At 43.8% G+C, this 13,990-nt stretch overlaps 1 protein-coding gene across 1 annotated transcript in view; it reads left to right on the plus strand.

Annotated features, from left to right (window-relative positions):
• The first annotated feature begins 3,247 nt into the window (after positions 1-3,247).
• The window catches only part of NINJ2 (ninjurin 2), a 51,739-nt gene continuing 40,996 nt past the window's right edge, over positions 3,248-13,990 (plus strand). Inside the window, exon 1 of the mRNA XM_082043161.1 lies at positions 3,248-3,754. Within this exon, the coding sequence (XP_081899287.1) occupies positions 3,722-3,754 (33 nt within the window). The 5' untranslated portion in view covers positions 3,248-3,721. The remainder of the gene's footprint in view (positions 3,755-13,990) is intronic.

Raw genomic sequence — 13,990 nt, forward strand, 5'->3', positions numbered from 1 at the left:
GCATTTTTTTCTTGGCCAGTTTATTAACTAGTTCCTATGCTAATGCTGCATTTCCATCTCCCTAGAGTTTTCCAGTTTAGTGGATTTGTTGTTGGCATGAGTACCCCTCTTGGTTTTCATTGTGTAAAGCTAGACAAGTCAAACTCTTTTCATATCCTCTCAGGCAATCAGGTGAATGCACCCATAATAGATCAACAGCACACTTCTTTCCTGATCTAATGAAGAGGTGACCCAAAATTACAGAATGGAGAAAGTGTGTCTCAAAACCCAAACCAAACCACTTCTGTAACACAAAATGGAGGCCTGGGAAGGGTTAAGAAGTGAAGTTGCCCTGTTATTTGCTCTGTTAGAAGTGTAGTTGTCCTACAGAAACTCTTGCAGTCTTGGTTATGGTTCTTTCGGGTATCACAAGTAACCTGAGAGTGGTGAGGAAAAGCAGTTCTTGCATCAGTCTTCACACAGCATGGCCTCCTTTGTGCTGCCAGTGGTCCCTACTGGCTAGTTCTGAAGCCCAAGAACTGCAGCTCTTCTTCTCATGTCACTTTTGCAGAGGCCAGCCCCGGTGGTGGCACCAGCACTGCAAGGTTGTGGTTACACATTCAGCAGCAATGCTGCTTGAACTGGCTTGTCCCCACCCTTCTCCACTCCCAGCTGCTTTTTCCATTTCCCGCCAGGCGCCCTCCCTGTTGCCAGCATGAGTGTTTGTGCAGATATGTGCAGAACCAGGTCAGGGATCTCATCCCAGCCAAAAAAATAGCCTGGGAATTTATTTTTTATTTTCCAGCTGGAAGAAGCTCTTCTGTCTGGTTTATTGGGTGGCTGCACAAGCACTTTGGCTGGCACAAGTGGATGGGGGTGGAAATAAGCAACTTTGCCATGCGTGCTCCTCCCAGGTGAATGTGGCCGATCCACAGAGCCTCCACTCTCAGCTAGCGTGGGTTGATCTCACAATGGCAATCACATACTTGTTCTTCGTCATGCCCCAGATGCTCCCCACCCTCCTTTCAAGGAATGTTGCTCTTGCCCCATCCGTCTCTTGTATGCATATACCAGAAGGACTCTCTAATCAATCAACATCCATTGGAACAGCCAAGTCTTGGACGTCTCCCATTTGTCTTTATCAAAATAGACTGGAAGAGAGTTTGGGGGCTGCTGAGTGCTGCCACTCCTGCCACACAATCCCTTTTAGAAGTTGGGCTACATTTTCTATGCCTTAATCTTTGGACCGTTACAGTGGTGCATTCTTATATCATAATAAAAGAGCTACTAGAAAGATTGTTTGAAAAATGTAGTTCTTCCTAATTGCATTCAGTAACAACTAAATCTTAGTTATAACTGTGTTCATGGGGGCATTTGTTTTTTCTCAGGCAGCTTTTTACATTCAAGTTAGAATAAACCCACTGCTCTATCTTCTCATGTTTTTTGGCTCTGAGCGTTGCTATTAAGGATATAGACAAATAATTTCCAAGAGAAATTTTACTGTTTCAAGTTTTCTCACTGTAATGTGTTTTGCTCGAGACACTTCAAGGGAGGCTGATACAACCATTATTACCAATAGGCTCTGCGGGAAGACTCTTTCACATTATCTTGGGAGAGGGGATTGGGAACCTGGTTTGACTGAAGTATCCACAAGGACACAAGGCTTACTGTACTTTCTGACTGATTTCTGTAGGTATTCTGAGGACATAGCGCAAGATTATTACTCTCTGGAGAGTGGAAAAATTAAAAAAAACCCACACAACACCACCAAAAAGCCCTTAGCATAGCATTTAGATAGATTACTAAGAAAAAAAGTAGTTTTAAAAAGGCACACTGTTATATATGATGCAGTCTTGTCTGAAATTTGTACACTGGTGATATTTATCTATGAAATAAAATTACAGATAGTTCATTCCTGTCTGACCACTAGAAGATATTTTAGACTTGTTTTTATGCTTATGGCACATATAGGTACTCAAAAAACTTCAGCCAGGCTTCATGGGTTGTTTGCTGGAAGCCTGTCCACAAAGGACCTGCACAACACGAAGTCGTTTTAACTCCTCAATAGACACAGCAGACACCCACCCAGCATGAATTATCCATTAATAAAGAATATTTATTTATAAACTGATCCACCATAGCATCTTTTTCTAGCCTACACTAAAAAGAGTAAATTAAGAGAGGTAGTTACCTATATTAACATCTATGCAATAGTATACTTACAGAGAGTTTTTAGTTAATTTACAGATTCCCATCAGGAGAGCAAGTCAGCAGCAGATGGCTGCATTTGGGGTTAAAAAGAGGCCAACAGGTGCTGAAGAGTAGCAATGGGTGGCCTCTTTTCCCTCACCTCCATTTCCCTGCAGGATTCAATCACTTCAGTGGTAACAAGATACAGGGATCTTAGTTTTCATTCAAAAGTAGGAGCCATGAGGGTGGATTTTGATTATAGAATCAGCCTCATGGTTCATGATGGGCTTTTAGCCTTAGGCCAGCCCTTACGAATGAAATGAGCTGTATCCTAGCCCTGCTTTCCTGTGACATGTTAGCCTGGTGCCTAAACATATCTCACTGCTTTATCACACATGTCTGTAAGCTAAAAGAAAAAGCAACAAAAGCAAACAAACAAAAAAGCTGTTTGAGAGGAATGCAGGGAGGCTAAGCTCATCAGCACTTTGAAATGATCTTGCAGAACTAAGCACTGGTATTTTCATTGCAAAACAAGGCCTTTTGCTGGGGAGCATCAATGCAACAGGGTCTACTGACAGACTTGTCAGCACTTTTAGTCAGGCTGGAGCACTAGAACACACATTTGGCTAAACTGTTTGACTAGAATATATTACTTACCATAAATTTTCTATGCTGCTATAAATATAGAAATTATCCTTCAAAAGCCAAACACACTTACTTGATCTGCAGGTACTACAGAACAGCTCTGCTCTCTGTTTCTCTAAAATCTAGAGAAGTACACTCATTTTTCTGCCTGAGGATTCCATCTAATAATAACAACATATTTTTCTACACTGTGACTTGATTCTGGCTGCATATGTTTCCATTCCAGTGTTATTCGTAGTTGCTTTTAACTTAAGCAAAAAGCAAGATTTTATTTCAGCTGAGACCAGACATATCAAATTCAATGAAAAAAAAAGTGTTGGGGAGGGGAAGGGAAGGATGTTCTGGCTGGGGAGAAAAACAAGAAGAAGTGACTATAAACAGAGTAAAGTGGAAATTTTGTTTGAGCCGTAACAATATCTTCGCAGCAGCAGCACAGCAGGCGCAACTTTCGGGACCGAATCTCTCCAACTGTTGGTTCTTCACCCATAGGCTCTGCTGTGCGCTGGCAAGAGAGGGAGTGATGGAGATCACTGCTGCGGCTGCACAGCCCATGCCAGGAACCTCTTGGTACACTGGCTGCATCACCGCATCCCAGCCCCAGTGAGCTCATGGGGCTCAGCTGGACTCGGAGAGGTAGCACAGGCACGTCATGAACGCGACTGTCACGGAAAGTCTGTGAGAGGGACGCTTGTTCCACGGACTGCCCGGACAATGAAGAATTGGCGTGCCGCCCCCTCCCTCGCCCCCCCAAGCTGATGCCAAGGCGGGCGGCCGGCCGCCGGCACATGAATAGCAGGTCTGTTCCAGCAGCTGCGTGTCCTGGGCCAGAGAAGAGAGAGTCTCCAGCAGCGTGGAGTGCCCCGCTCCGTGCGCTGTCTGCAAAGGAAAGAGCCTTGGGGGTGAAAGGATGGCCTCAGAAGGGGAGAACATCAATCTCCAAGTGAGTTCATCATGGGGGAATACCCGTGGGAGGGAGAAGTGGGAGGGAAGATCACCGGTTTAGGGGGGAAATATCTGTTTGCTCCTCAGCTTTGGCAGCCAATTTCTCTTGAAAACTCAGCGCTGCTTTTTTCCTCTGTCCTCCTTTCAAGAAAAGCTAGCGGCAGGATCTCTGCCCTGTTCTGCCAGGAGCTGCTATGAGCCTTTTTCCAAAAGAGTGAGGGTAAGAAGAGGGGTATTACTGAATGGAGCTGTTTTTTGGGGGAAAGGGAAACAGCAGGGACAGAAGTTAACCTTCAGCTCTCAGAAGGAGGCAACGCATACTATATAAGCTGCAAAAACCTGAGCTGTTCCTCATCTCACAAAGCCTTTCTCTGTTTGGCAGAAAATGCTCCCAATCTGCAGAGGAGGAAAAGAAATAAATACAGCAAATGCTGAGGCAGTGCAGAGGCCAGGGTTTCCTATGTGGAGTTTATAGAGAAACAAAACCTCTTGGTGAAGCTCTTTCAGTTCTCTGTGTTCCTCTTCTGAGTGTTTGTGTTTTTTAAGAAGGGTGTTTCTTGTGCTCAGCGTGTGTTCTAGGAAAGGGCAACTACTCAAGGGTTTGGAAAAATGAACTATAAGAGATTAAACACCCGTCAAATGTCAGAAGTTCAAGTCCAGATCCACACTTCAGACAACTCTGGAGAAGGAGAGAATATGAAGCATTGTCCCAGGGTGCAGCTTCCAGCCCCGGGTAGGCTGGCAGCAGGGTCCAAATTTCGCAGCTGTTTTTTCTGTCTGTAATGGTCTTAACCATCCTGAGACCTGAAAGTGGGGAAGTCTATCTGTAGTCTCGATTTTTATTTCTTTGGCCCAAATCAAAGAAACTACAAAGGCAAGATCTGTGCTCTTGGAAATAACCAGAACAATTACTCTTAACTAGAAAGACCGAGACTCCCTGATCCTGCAGAACGTATCTCCACTGAGATACAAGGTGCAGAACAGTTTTTTAAGATCTGGAAACAGTTATGCTCAGATAAGAGACACAATAACTGAGGAAGATACACACGTAGCTGTGAAAGTGTGTGAAAATATACTTTGTTTAGGATTGAGGAAGAGAGAGGTTATGCTTTCCTAGAACTAGATAATAAGGGGGAAAACGCAGAAATCAGTAAGCCAGGAACTGGGGGCAAAGGGCAGAGAGGAGAAGGAAATTATGCTAAATAAAAATTTAAATTAACTCTCTGTATGTTAAATCATTCCACCCAATAGAAAGTTTCAGGTCTATCATGGATTTGAAGCCCAAGTTTCATAGATGAAAAAATCAGCTTCACCAATTAAAATGCTTATAAACCTCTGAAAAATCTGAGGTTTAGATTTTTCTCTCTCAACCCATCTTGAGGTTAAGCAAAGAGCCAAAAAGGATCCTCAGCGTCTTCAGCCTTCACAATAGTTAAATAAATAAGCCCAGAAGGTCAAAGGTTCATTGAGTTACAAAACTGAAAAGAGCACACCTATCTGTTCTAGAGCAGGAAGGTGTGGAGCGTTTCTATCCACCTCCACACAGGTTGCCACAAGAAGAATCATGCTACTGAGATTTACTTTGCAACACCTTACAGGCCTTTCATGAAGCCACCAGATGGTACAAAATATAGGTGAATGCAAACAGGTTCCTGCATGCTTATGACCAGGCGATATACAGTGCAAGGAGGGGAGGGAAAGAGCGTTACATACGTCCACATAGCTGAGACAGGCAGTAGGTCCTGGCAATGACATGACTTGACAAGTGTGAGGTGAGAGAAGGAGTATAGTCTTTCAGTTGAAAGTGCGTTTTAAAGCCTCTTTTGAGTCCCTGCTGTGAGCACTGAACGCAGAGCAGGTGTCTTCTTGGAAGTTTCCAGCTGTGGGTTTCCAAAGAGCTTGTGGGAATGCGCGCTGCCCGCTCTGGGGTGGCGAGGCATGACTCACTCCTCCTCAAAGAGCTCCTGGACCGAGTAGAAGGAACAGTCATTAAAGTTAACTGTGATACAACAGAGAAACAGGATTTTTTTATTATTATTTGTAGGGAGAGGGTCCTGTGCACAAAGCCGTTGCACAGTACCTACTAGCATTTCTTATACAACATTTGCATGGCCAGCCTAGACAGGGAACAAGAGATTGAAAACAATATGAGCCTCTGGCCTAGCATAGGAGGGAGCTAGAAGAAGCCATTAAGATTTAAGAAGGCTCTAAGGAGAACTGATTGGTCCCCAACCTTTTTGCTCATCCCGAAGCATGAGAAAAGGAGCTCACTCAGCAAAATTAAAAGTCTCCATAACAGGAGACACTCCTTCACCCAGCATGTCATCAGCCTGTGGAATTTGCCATCTCCTGGAGCAAGTCAGGAGGTCAAATATTGGAGCAAGCATTGAGATGAGGTCGAGAGGTCCAATAACAATATTTACAGTTATGCAAGCTAAAAAAGGTACTTTCAAATCCCATAAGCCAATAGCAGGATAAAAATAAATACCCGTTTCAGTTCCCTACAGGCAATGGCACAACTGCTGACCAGACTGCAAGTTGTATCTTGCATTAGAGAAGTTACCTCAACTGTCCATAAATGAGACCTCAGACTGCTTTTTAACAGCAAGAAGTATCTCCCATTAATCCACTTTCTCCCTTACAAAAATTCCCATGTTGTGTGTTTCAAAGGAGTCTCTTTTCCAGTTCAGATTTCTAGGAAGACCAACAAAACCTCAAACTGTGCACAGAGAGATGCTAAAAGGAAATGGTGCTAAAGTGGAAAAAAAAAGCCACAAGGCTGTAGAACAGCCTCACCAGATCTGTGCCAGCCAGCCAAGTGCTAAGACATAGGATAAAACTTGAATTAAAATATTTTAATTAAAAATATTAATTTACTTGTTAAAAGATAAAACTTTAACATGAATTAATTTGAGTGATGCACTTTTCTTCCCAGACATCACTGCTTGTGGCTTCCAAGTGAAACTTTCACTTTTCCCTATTAAGTATCTATCAGGCAGGCAGAACAGTAACCTGATGAGACAGAACAGAGTAGTACATCCTGAGATAGCCGGGATCCGAAAAACACATTTGGGATAGAAACAAATAAAACAACCCAAGGAGATCCCATTACCAATTTATTTTTACTTCAGGAAACAAAGGTTTATAAATTAGAAGTATAGCTTTGATAGTCACACTCTGGCTGATTTATCTGCACTTCTTTATGCTATTATTCCCCCTGACTCTCACCTCCAACCCTCCCATAGAGATTTTCGGGGGGAGAGAGAAGGAGGGAGCCATACAGGACCGTTCTTTTCAGCAGCAAAAGACCCATTAAATCTGTTTAGCTGTGTGCCTCAGCTGCTGCAGTTCACGATCTGGCATCTTAACACAACCCTGTTTCATCGGTGATTTAAGCTAATGTACCAGACTTTGAATGGGAGCGACTGAGACAACATCCGTTCCACCACTCCCACCACAGCAGCAGTAACCAAGGGAAAGTCTGTGGACAGCTGAGATCAGTAACACTCATACGTTATCGCCATGGCTCAGTCTGTCAGAGCCACAGATGAATATTGCAGAACAGAGCAAAGAATGGGGCTGATACTAAATGGCTCCGGAGTTCTATTAGGTTTGTATTTTTATATTTTCTTATTCATGAACGGGTGTTGTGTTCTGTATAAATGGGTGTTTAAGGTATGTGTGCCAGATGAGTGTTATCCATATTTGTATTGCTAAAGAGGCTATATATTGTGTTGCATCTTTCTTTTTATAGTTTCTTACTCTTTGGATAAAAAAAATTTACAGTCCTCTGGGATGAGAAGCAGAAATAATACCTCACCATTTAGGGAATCATTCATACATCAAAGTAAAAAAAAAGTAAACAGATAAAATAATCACTCTGGAAAACAGACCCTACACTGAAATTTTTTGGCAGAAGCTGCTTGGCAAGTACTTTGAATGCAAAATACATCTGTGGAAATAAAGACAGGTTTACAAGCAACTTGTAAGGAAAAAATATTTTAAATAATTGGATAATTTACTTCCACTGCTCATTTTTTTGACCAGACCTACAGCAGGAAGATTTTATACAGGCAAATAAATAGTTAGCTAGAGACATCACAGAGCGAACTTTTCCAAAATGCCCATGAAACAAGTGGAAAGTCCCACTTACTGCTGTAAATCCCATCTCCCACATTCCACTTTCAGTCTAGGCCTGATGAGGGGATGCAGGCAGTGTGTTTGTAACTGGGTTAGATTGTTGGTTTTGTGGGGGTTTTTGTGGCTTTAACATGTGCCTCAAGGCTGTGATGTGCTTACAAGTTCTTGGCTTGGACACGTAGTTTCCCGCTTCTGCAGCAACAGCCAGCTTGTGCTTTCTGGTGCTATAGGACCTTTACTCTCCCTCTGTGAGTTCCTAGAACAGTGGCAGTCTAATATTGCCAACTGAGCAGTGTCCCTGCCCCCGTGGGCTTCAGAAAATTATTTGGGTTCTGTTATTTGGGCCTGGATAATGACAGTCTGCATTAAGAGAGTGAAAGAGCCTTTCAGAAAGAACATCTCAAGTGCTTCAGAGCCATTCCTGTGACATCCCTGTATGGTCAGGGATCAGCCATCAACAGTTCAAGGAACTTATCTCAGTGTGTTTTTAACTAAACCAACCCAATTACTACAGCCCTTCAAACAGGATCCCACTCCTGGCGGTTCACTTCACTGCCTGTGCTATTAATTTGACCCTGGTAAAGCTGGTTCAGAAACCTAAACTTGCAGAAAAACAACTGCTTTCTGGCAGGGTAGTGTTCTAGTTTGTTGTCCTGCAGTGGTTCCCAGGAGGATCAGACAACCACCAATGACTAGGACTGCATGGCCATGGGACCATGTAGAGGCAGCAGGTTCTCTCCTTTCAGTGGCAGCGACCCCTCACGTCAGATCAGTTAGCTGAAGGTCTGAGTCTGGGTGTAGTCAGTGGAAGAAGCAGGGAAGGCCCAAACAGTAGCAATGATTGCTCTCACTAGTGGATGTCACTCAGACTGCAAGACTTCAGACCACTAATGAGAGTAAAGCCTTTACAGCACTAGCTAGAGGCTTAGACAGCCTCTAGCTAGAGGCAAAGCTAGAGGCTTTGCCCTAGTTGGTCAAAAGGCAGGTGTGATGTAGCATATCAAACTTAGGACCAAGAATGATCCTATGCTTTTCTCCCCCAGCTGCAGGGACCTGCAAGTCTCTGTAGAATTACCCATGCTGGTTCCAGAAACCGGTAACACTAGAAGACGGCGCCATCACAACACACTGAGAATCAGGAGAATTTTTCTTACAGCCAGTACTAATTGGTCATTTGTTCTACAGCCAGATGTGGCATTTCTCCTCTCCTCTATACATTCCTCCTGCCTCCTCTATCTCTATACGGCCAGCCTTTGCACTTAGGGTAAAGGTTCACCTATGCCCTTCCGACACATGGGGATGGTATTTTGTCATCTTGGGAAACTGGACTCTAGGTTTTAGGGTATCTGGGTAAATGAGGCACATATGGGGTCAAATATACCCTTTGGAGTTATCCCATGGGAATCAGTGGTCTTACACCAGGGGCTGATCTAGTCCCTCGCACTCCACCTTGTTGAGAGGTGGTGAAAGAAAAGTATCAACTTCCTCCTGAAATAGGGAGCCTGGTCCCATGCTGCACACTGGGTAGACTGTATCCATCGTGAAGCCCTGCACGTGAAGCCAGAGAAGGGACAGGGGGCAGAAGGGCTGTAGACAGAGAGCATATCAAACAGTGAATTAGCCTGACTGACCCACTGGCCAGTAAATCTTCTCTCACTGAAACAATAGGCATGCAGAGGCCATGCACAGAAGAGTACAAGGGACTGTTGTTAAATAGGATTCTTCCACTGCGATTAGGGTTAGGGTAGGATTAAGATAACCCTGCTACAGAAATAAAAAGGCAATGACATGCCATTAGAACAGTCATTTTCTGTGATGTATCTAAAAAGCTGCCTGCTAGTGCTGTAAACTATAGAAAGGAGTCTGTGCTGCCAGAGGACACTGACAGCAGAGCGCTCAGTCCCTGGGCTTGTTGTGGCAGAGGGCAAAGACACTGTATGAGTGGTGCTGCCTCCTTATCCTCGCAGGGATGAGGGACACCCAGACCTCCCCAGGCTCCATCAGAGGCTCTGCCTGCAGTTGCACACAGGTCCACAGCAACAAGGCATGCTGTTGTACAACATGTGGCCCTAGGCATACAAGTTTCACTCAGAGCTAGGGCTGCCGTAACAGTAAACTATGGGACAGTTTCCCCCATTGACTTGTAGGGCTGGTTCATGGCAGACTGAAGCACATCACACCTCACCTACACGTCTGATAACCACAGCAGAGGTCACAGCTAGAAATGGTCAAAGTTGTGAGGGAGTGGAAATGGTCTCTATAAAAGTAACCTGAGGAAGCCCAGACATTTCTTAGGAGGAGGCTGAGAGGGAAGGAGGGAGGAGTGACTTGGGTCAAGGGGTGCTGCCACCTTCCCTGAGGTAAGGGCAAAGGACCACAGATGCTGGTAGCTACAAAAGCTTCTTCATAATGACAGATTTCTGTGCCTACTTCATAAAGTTCCTAAAACTGCAGCGGGGGCAGCAGAAAGGGAACAAAACTCAGGAAGCATGGGCTCTCCCTGCAGGAATGGGAAGGGGATGAAGTGGCACAGGACTTGGGGTGACAAGGTGGTGCCTGCACAGCACCAGGGTCTGAGGGGACACTCAGGACTTTGCGTTCTGGGGGCCCCACACCTAATCGAGAGTGTGTCAGCATGACTGCACCCTGTCCAGAGGACAAGGTCAGCCAGCAGCTACACCAAAACAGCCAAGGAGAACCCTCCTACTGCCCCTGTGCCACATCACCACCCCAGCTGGGCCTGCTCGCAGCATCCATGCAACAGCTGCCAACAGGATCCCTTTGCCCTTTTTCCACTATCTCCTCTTCAGCCACAACCTTTAGGGGATCTATCTCTTGCCATGTACCTGTTCACAGGTTGAGACACAGATACATTTCACCCACACTTGCACCTTGCAGATTTGAGCACACAAGGAGTGGGCTTCATTTAGTGAATAGTCATAAACATGGTTATGGTGGTGGTAAAACACAGTTCTCCTGTCTGCCCAATGGCAAAACCTCCCACTGAGACATCTTTGCGAGTAGGAGTCCTCTGCAATGTGAAGTACCTGCTAAACCATGGCTCAATCCATTTTTATGTCTTTTGTCAAAAAGTTGCCTCCCTCAGCTTCATTCTAGCCCATGTCTGAGAGCTGAAATATGTGCTTGATTCTCTGTTTGCCCTCAGCTGACAAACAGGTACAGCACCTCCGCTCACTTAGCCACTAAAAATGGAAACCTTCAGCCCAAGTTATCATTTCTCAGCCTTTCCTGAAAAATATGTATTCATTTTTTATGTTTCTCTTCTGAGAACCAAGAACGAGCAATGCTGCCTGTGTACAATAACCACACAGAGAAATGTGAGCTCCAAATACAACAGGGCTCACAGGCATTTTCACTGCTGTTGCCCCATGCCTGGCTTGTGAGTCTAATGTTTATAAAATTCTCTCTGAGAAATGGCAATACAAGAATATTGTAACCCAGACTGCCCCAGATATGTAAACATGTAACAGAAATATTTGAATTGGACACCAGAATGATGGAAAAGCCCATGTGCAGATGCTGCAAGATTCACATCACCGGTTACCATACACCTTGGCACACTTCTTTGAACCTGGCAAGTTATAATTCCTTGTCAAATTACATGAATCAGACGTGTGACTCTATAATTACAGCTGTGAAAACCATTATACTCAGGATCTTAGAACTTTCTATCCAAAATAACCCTTGGGGAAGAAATTTCACATGAAGCTGCTTAGGTCAAGGTTCAGTGAGTGCTGGTAATTCTGGGGGAATCCTGTCAGCAGGTTTACAGAAATGAGAACAAGAAAATGAGATGATGCACTGGTTTGTGGATTGTTTGGGCTATTTTCTTTTCTCTACATTTTTAAATTTTGCAAATATTTATGCAAATTTGCAGGAGTTTTCTCTCTGCACTCACACAACTCCAAATGATATTTTGGGGAATTTAAAAAAAAAGCCCCAAATCCACCACAGACCTTAGTCATGTGAGAAAAATAGCTGCTCCTACCAATCTAACAAGAGCCAAAGGGCAACAAACCATTCTTCTGTAGCCTATGTTTTACTGAAGCAACATTTCTGCAGAAAATAACAACACAGCAATAGTTTGTACCCTCACAGGACTTGTGTGAGAACTAGTTCTGCTGTCCCTAGTCCTCCAAGCGTTTTGTAAATAGAAATGAATTCCATTTCACAACCCCCACATGGAGTAAGAGGTTTTCCTGCCGGTTTTACAGACATTAGGTCAAGGCAGAGAGGGTTAAATGACTGCTACTGTACCCAAGGACCCATAGGTAGAAAGTGACAGAAGTGGGAAGGCAAGACTGAGCATCTCTGGGTGAGTGGATGGCCATGCAGAAGTAGTGTGTTCTGTGGTTTCACCTCTACTTCTAGCTGACTAAGTTCTTAACCTCAATTTTTTAAAAAGAAATTGTTCAAGATTGTTTTATTTAGTCATCAGAGACCACTCAGTTACTTCACACAATGTAAAGAAGAACATTAACTGAAGCTGTCAATAAGAGAACAAACACAATTCCTTCCTTGCTGAATGGAACTTCAACATCAAATGGAAACAAATTTCAAGATACTTTCAAAAGTTCAGGCACACAGCTGTGTTTGCACCTCTTTCTTAGTGGAGCTACAGTCATGCTGAACCATGTTGGTGTAGGAAGCAAACCCCAAAGCCAAAGTGAAACAAGCTAAATGATATTAAACATAAATGCTGTCTCAGAATGACCATACAGGTTCTTGATGCAACTATTCTACTTCAAATTTGCACCTTTTTTTTAGCTGATTGAGGAAGAAATGTTCCTGCATGTCCCTGTGTGATTTCAGGCTGTGGCCACACATTTTTTGCTGACTGAAGCTGAAGCACTGAAAGAGGGAGGTTCATCCTCATCACCACCATCAATTATCCTTGCTGCCTCAATGCAACTGCTCAAAGTAATCACTGTATTAAGACTGTCTGGGCTAGGAAACATCCAATACTGAGTGTTCAAGCTAACCCAGATCATTGTGAAATAACTTGTTTAGGGAATATGCAATTATGGCTTCTAAGGAAGAAATAAGTCCCCTGTTTTCACAAGTCTGGACAGAGATAGAAATAGCAGGTCCTTTAGATAGGTTTCATTCATGTTATTGAAATAAGATTATTGTTTGCATTCTTGGATATTTCTTGGCTGAAGATCTAGTTCTTCTGGGATGATCATGAGATGTACAATCCAATCTGGGTTCTTCTTAACTTAGAGAATAAGGAAAACAGATACAAACACAAATACAATCAAAATATTCCTGCATAACATAAGCACCTGGAGGTTTTTTTGTCTTTTGCAATTGGTGATACCTTGACAGGCAATCCACACTGATCAGAGAGACATCCAGCAAAGGATTAATATGCTACAAGAAAATATAATATGCTACTGTTTTCTTTTAAAATAAATAGATTTGAACTCCATCTTCATCTTCATGTGCTAGATTTTTGGGAGCTGATTCTGGACCAACTCCTTAGCCAGGCCCCATTTTTGGCATGTGGCTGTTAAAAAGTTGCCGAAAGGAGCTGGGTCAAAGGGCTTTTACTTTGCTCTTAATGGCTCCACGTACAGTCTGAAGGAATCTGAAGTGCTCACAAAATGTGGTTTCGCCTCTGGTGTTTGCTGTTCAGCTGGCTCAGCTGCTCAACCATTTAAAACCATTGTGAGGGGATTTAGCACTTGTGAAATAATGCTGGCCTATTCAGATCCGTAGAGGGATGGACAAAGTCCACCAGCACAATAAGAGCCCCATCTCCCCTCCTTCTCAGATGAGGAGCCACTGTGCAATCGAGTTTGAGGGAGAAAACTACTCTTTTCCAGGTGCAGCTACACAAATATTGGGGGAAAGAGATACAGGCCTACCAAAATAAAGAAGCTAACACATGGTCAGAGGGGGCACAAACTTCAGCATCCCAGAAAAACAAAACCAAACCACCCTGAAACAAACACACCAAAACCCAGCTACTTAAGTACAGGAAGCAAATTGTGAAGGTGGGGAAAAGAAAGAAGGAGTGCAGCCCCAGAAGAGAGCTCCAGCGGGGTGGAGTCCACAAAATGACAGATTA

Source organism: Streptopelia decaocto, assembly GCF_964273445.1.
Source record: "Streptopelia decaocto genome assembly, chromosome: 1".
NCBI classification, from domain to species: domain Eukaryota; kingdom Metazoa; phylum Chordata; class Aves; order Columbiformes; family Columbidae; genus Streptopelia; species Streptopelia decaocto.